Source organism: Cricetulus griseus, chromosome 8, assembly GCF_003668045.3.
Source record: "Cricetulus griseus strain 17A/GY chromosome 8, alternate assembly CriGri-PICRH-1.0, whole genome shotgun sequence".
Taxonomy (NCBI): Eukaryota; Metazoa; Chordata; class Mammalia; order Rodentia; family Cricetidae; genus Cricetulus; species Cricetulus griseus.
The window spans coordinates 20,677,264-20,683,263 of record NC_048601.1 but is presented as its reverse complement, the minus strand read 5'-3'; the positions used below and the strand labels follow the sequence as shown (position 1 = coordinate 20,683,263).

General features: G+C 46.5%; 1 protein-coding gene across 1 annotated transcript in view; it reads left to right on the top strand.

Annotated features, from left to right (window-relative positions):
- The first annotated feature begins 1,714 nt into the window (after positions 1-1,714).
- Ano2 (anoctamin 2) overlaps positions 1,715-6,000 on the top strand; it is a 258,087-nt gene continuing 253,801 nt past the window's right edge. Inside the window, exons 1-2 of the mRNA XM_035448746.1 lie at positions 1,715-1,801; positions 1,957-2,055. Of these exons, the coding sequence (XP_035304637.1) occupies positions 1,715-1,801; positions 1,957-2,055 (186 nt within the window). The remainder of the gene's footprint in view (positions 1,802-1,956; positions 2,056-6,000) is intronic.

The window sequence follows — 6,000 nt, the reverse complement described above, 5'->3', positions numbered from 1 at the left end:
TGGTACATTTGTTACCTCATTTGTTTCTATGTAGTTTCCAATAGTCATTTGATGAACAAATTCACACCTGGCATGCTCACTTTATCTCTGCTCACAGTATTTGTGACTATTTAATTTTTTTTTTTTAATTTTAAAGGTATCAGAAATAGTGGGCTCTATGCCAGGTTTTACCACTCAGCTTTTGTCCTCTTTCATTCTTTGGTGACAAAGTTAATTAGTATCCCAAAGAATTTATTAGCTGCGTTATATTAGAAGACCAGGATGAATCTCTACTGCAATCTGACAAGTATTTAATTTCAGGCATGGCGACCAAGGCCAAGTAGATTGCTGACTTAACCCAGTTCTCCAGTGTTCATCATTGAATCTCTGTTCATTTGAATGACATCCATGTGCAGTGTGATTGCTTGTCCTGGGATGCAGACTCATACTGTGTTTACACTGGGCCATGCTTAGGGTTGATGCTTTGATATTATTATTATTATTATTATTATTATTATTATTATTTATTAGTTCAAGTTAGGGAACAAGCTTGTTTCACATGTAAGACCCTTCTCCGTCCCTCCTCTCACCCCCATTCTTCCTCCCCTACCCCCAACCTACCCCCCACCCCATCTACCCACCACTCCCCAGGCAGGGTAGGGCCCTCAATGGGGGCTCTGCAAAGTCCACCAAATCTTCCTGTGCTGGGCCTGGGCCCTTTCCCATGTGTCCAGGGCCAGAGTGTATCCCTTCACATGGGATGGGCTCTCAAAGTCCCTTCTTACACCAGGGAAAAATGCTAATCCACTTCCAGAAGCTCCCTGGAGTGCAGAGGCCTCCTTATTGACATCCATGTTCAGGGGTCTGGATCAGTCTTGTAATGGCCTCCCAGGTAGCATCTGGGGTCGATGTGCTCTCCCTTGTTCAGGCCAACTGTTTTTGTGGGTTGCTCCAACCTGGTACAGACCCCTTCGATCTTTATTCCTCCCTCTCTTTAACTAAATTCCCGATTTCAGCTCAGTGTACATCTGTGGATGTCTGTCTCTGCTTCCTTCAGCCACTGGATGAGGGCTCTAAGATGGGATAAAGAGTAGTCATCAATCTCATTTTAGGGGAAGAGCTTTTAGGTTATCCTCTCCACCATTGCCTGGATTGTCAGATCGTGTCATCCTTGTAGGTCTCTGGAGATCTCCCTGGTTCCAGATCTCTTCTCAGACCTATAGTGGCTCCCTCTAATATGGTATCTCTCATCCTGCTCTCTCTCATCTATTCTTCCCCCAACTGAATATTTCTGCTCCTCCATTTCCTCTCCTCTACTCCTCTTCTCTTGCTCTTATTTTGGCAGCTCCCTCTCCCCTACCCTCATGCTCCCAATTAGCTCAGGAGTTCATGCCACTTCCCATTCCTGGGGTCCATTTATCCCTTAGAGTCATTCATGTTTCCTAGTGCTTTCATATTATTTTGAGGGGGACATTGGCATTGCCGTCTATGTCACTCTTAGGCTTGTGTGGTCACCTTGCTGCTCTGGGCCAACCACCCAGCACAACAGTGAAACAGAAGCACAGGATTGATCAGTGACCAATAACACCTGTGGCTGGAGACACAGTGAAGTTGGTTTCTTGAATACCAGCAGTGGTTAGCTGACCAATTACTACTGCATTAGTGCAATTTCCATGGAAATCATAATTGTATATATAATTTTCAAATTTGTATATAAAATCATTTTATTTCCCCCATGAAGCCACCAGTCTCCATGGACCACACTTGGGGAACACAGACACTTCAGAGCCAGAGCATATCTGGAACAGAATGGACAAGTTGGGTAGGGGTGTGTGAAATTGGCTTCTATACACATTTAAAGGGGACGGAAGTCCCAAACTGAAGGAACAAGATGTCTGGGCTTCTAGAGCTGGGAACTAGGAATTTTTGCTGTGTTCTTACCAGTGTTTCTGTTTCTTTTCCTTTTGTATCTTGCAGAGCAAAAGCCAGGGATCTGTCTTTGTCCGGATCCACGCCCCATGGCAGGTGCTGGCCAGGGAAGCAGAATTCTTGAAGATCAAAGTCCCCACCAAGAAAGTATGCACTTGTTTCTCCTGGATTCTGGGCCTCAGGAGGGTTGGATACATGTGGATTATTTGGGATCTGGGCCAGGTGGATGTGGCTTTCATGGAGTTGAAGTCAAACTTGTCTCCCCAGGGATCCTAAGTATGTGGCCATGAGGTGGGTGGGACAGAGAAGAACTGGTGTCTGTCTGTCTGTCCATCTGTCCATCTGTCTGTCTTCCACCTGGGCCATGCTGTCTGGGAAGCCAAACATCTCATCTTCATTTTTTTTCCTGTTTCACCTTCTTTTCTGCTGCTCTGGAAGGCCTAGAACCATCAGGCATTTCTGTGTGCTAAGCCTGGGGTGTAGAGGGAAAACAGCACCAAAGGTGCTATGGGCACACCACTGTGGTCACAATGGTGGCTTTTGCTCTTCCATAAACAAGGAGGTTCTTCAAATGTGAGTAGATTGAAACCAAGTGGGAAAAGTTTTCACGAGCTCTGAGCCAGTGTCTCACCTGGAGATTTCAGTTCGCTCAGTTGGCATGGAATGAGGCTCTGGAACCAGTGCGGTGGAAAAATCATCCCAGGAGGTTGTGCTGTTAGGCCACGTGCCTCACAGTTTAGATGGTGTGGGAGGTAGTTTTCAATTAGAACAGTGCATGTACAATTCAAAAACCTCCCCAGTGGATTCTCAACCCCTCCTTGTGTCACTTTGCATAACAAAATTTAGCAAAGCAGCTTCCAAGAAGAGAGAATTATTTGTTTCCAAACTTCCCATTCTTTTTTATTAGGCATTCCAAGGAAAGGGGTGGTGCTGGGTTTTGAGCATCTTAGACATCTCTCAGAGAGGGTACCGGGGTAGATGGTGGTTGTGTTAGTCATGGGTAGTGATCTATGGATAGGATTCTCTCTCTTTGTCTCTGTCGATTCCCGTGCAATGCTGTTTCACAGATGGTTGTTGAGTCCCTTTATTGAATGATTTTTCTGAGTGTTCTCAATTCCTACTCCCCTAGTCAGCTTCCTTCCTCACCTGAACTATAGCCAACACTGAGATAGCCTTTGGAGAGCCTTGGGGCCACAGAGCAGCCCAGGCCATGGGGAGCTGAGAGCAGGGGCCAGGGCAACAGGAAATGTTCACAGACACAGAAGGCAGCCATTGGAACCCCAGTCCGTTGTAGGCCATCTGTAGAACACTGCTCTGCCTGGAAAGAAGTTGGGGGTTGATGGTCTGAGTGAGGTTGTGACTGCTCCTCCAGGCTGTGCAGAGACAAGAAAAACACTTTCTCCCAACAGTTCTGGGTCCCAGACTTCACAGGTGGAAGAATCTGGCATCCTTCTGTGTGCTCAGCCACATGGCCCTTGCTGTTCTCCATATTCATAGCATTCGGGGGCCTTGTAGCTGGCCTCACAGGGGGTCATATAAGCAGACAAATAGGCTGTAACTTGTATTGGGTAGGATACATGAGTTTGTAAAAATTAATCAGAGACTCTGATCCCAAGGCTGGGGTAGATTAAGCCCACTTCCTGCAGTGAGGGAGAGCTGTGGATTGGAGAAGATGAGACATGGCAGTCTGTGAAGGGCCAGCATTACTCCTTTTAAAAAATGGGTTTGGAAGGTGACTAAATGAGGATAAGCCACTTTTGCAGAGAACCATATCCTGTAGGTGGTGGGAACATGGACAAAGAGTGAGGCATGGTATAGGATCAGCTGAGCATCTACCGGGTCGGTGATAGCTTGGATCATAACCCAGTAGGGTCCGGAGAGACCGGAAAGATGGGGAGGAAATCATGAAGTCGAGATCTCAGACCTGCACAGATCCATTGTAATGTGTCCAGGGACTCAGCGTCCTGAGCACAGATATTAACCGGGAGGGGAATCTTGGAAGGAAACATTTATTTTCCAAAAACAACAACAGAAGGACCTGCATTTTGTGAGGGACACTCACCAGACACACACAGGAGGGGGTAGGAAGGCTAGCGTTCAGTTCTAAACAGTCTAGGGAAGTTTGAGATGGTTCACTTTGGAGGCAGGTGCTGTATCCCTTCTGCTTATTTTGAAGATGGTTTTTCTAGATCAGTGCTAGTCACCTCCACTTGCTTGTGTATGTGAGTGAATACTCCCATTCTCAGCCCTGACATTCACATTCCCCAAGCCTCCAACAGACACAAGGCTGGGGATAGGTGTGTGTGTGTGTGTGTGTGTGTGTGTGTGTGTGTGTGTGTGTGTGTATGTGTGTGTGTGTGTGTGTGTGTGTGTGTATGTGTGTGTGTGTGTGTGCGAGAGAGAGAGAGAGAGAGAGAGAGAGAGAGAGAGAGAATTGGGACTTTTTAGAAGAAAAGTTCTTGTCTACAAAATCATTAATACAGCCCAAGAGGAGACAGAGCTGGGATGGGTGGGTACCACTTTTGTCTGATCCATCAGCACTTTAGTGGCTGTTGCTAGTAGATTGACTGGTACTAAAGGGGTCTTATTTGCTACCCAGGGGCCCACAAAGACATCAGATTAAGTGTCCTTTGCATGTAAGTAGATACTGTTTGAGCATGTCAGACCTTTTTCGCAAAGCAGGGTTAGACAGAGATCTACACGCCTCCCAAACATGAGTCACACTGTAGTGGAGGACTGGTAGAGGGAGCAGCAAGGACATGGAACTGTGTGGCACAATGCTACGTCTCCCATGGTAACTGCCTTCCCTGCCGTGGGGCTGCTACATGCTTCACAGCCGTGCCTGTCAGGCTTCACAGTTGGAACTGGGTTGGGTTGTTCCTCTCTTCTCCTTCCCTCACCTCTCCCTTCACAGCCAGCATCTGCAGCACTGGGGGACATGGGCCCAATCCATTCACTCACCAAAGCAGCCAGCAGCCCAGATGCAGAGTCTGTGCAGCAGTAAGGACAGACGGCCATTCTCAGCCCTGACATTCACATTCCCCAAGCCTCCAGCAGACACAAGGCTGGGGATAGGTGTGTGTGTGAACTGGGGAGGGGGTTCTGTTTCCTAAGGAATAGGGTGTCAGCAACATGGTGGGTGGTTCCATGTGTGGGGTCTGCTGTGCCTTGATACGGAATGCCGGTGGGAAGGTGGCTAGACTTGGCCCTCATCAGGGTAAGCTGGGGGAGCCCGTTCCAAAGGGAAGCAGCCAGGGGACAGGTGTGACAAGGGAAGGCCTGAGTTCTACTCTGGGCTCTGCCTCAGGTGTGCATCTGTTTGTCTTCCTCTCAAAATGAAGTCTCGAGTTGGAGACTGATAAAGAAAAGAATGCAAAGGGCTAATTTTGCAAAAAGACAGATCAAAAGGAAGAAAGAAAGAAAGAAAGAAAGAAAGAAAGAAAGAAAGAAAGAAAGAAAGAAAGAAAGGAAGGAAGGCCTGTTCAGTCTGGGTGAATAGGGAAGTGCAGGAGAAATAAGATGGTAGAAATTGAAAATAAAGGTGACAAATGCAAGTGAGACAGAATTTCATGCCGAGCTTTCTGGTAGTCAGAGCAACAGGAACAGTGGCTCATGGAAGCCGCAGGAGTAAATTGATTTGTTGTGGGGGTGGGAAGGACAAACTTTTTTCAATTACCAAAGTATAATTTTCTTTATATAAGAGATTAAGTTTTCAGTCACAAGTTCACATATAAGGCTGGAATGATCTCTTTCTTTCTTTTTTTTTTTTAAAGACTTATACATTAAAAATTCAAAATTATGTATACGTGTGTGTGTGTGTGTGTGTGTGTGTGTGTGTGTGTGTGTGTGTGTGTGTGTGTGTGGTGTATGCACACGTGAGTGCAGTTTCTGTGGAGGTCAGGAGAGGATGTCAAATCCCCTGATGCTGGAGTTGTAGGTGATTGTGAGTTATCCAATATGGATGCTGGGAACTGAACTTGGGCCCTCTAGAAGAGCACCAAACACCCTTACCTGCTGAACCATCTCTCTATAGCTCTTGGAATAATCTTTTCTTTTAAAATGCAATATTTTTATTACTTCTTTGAGAATTTC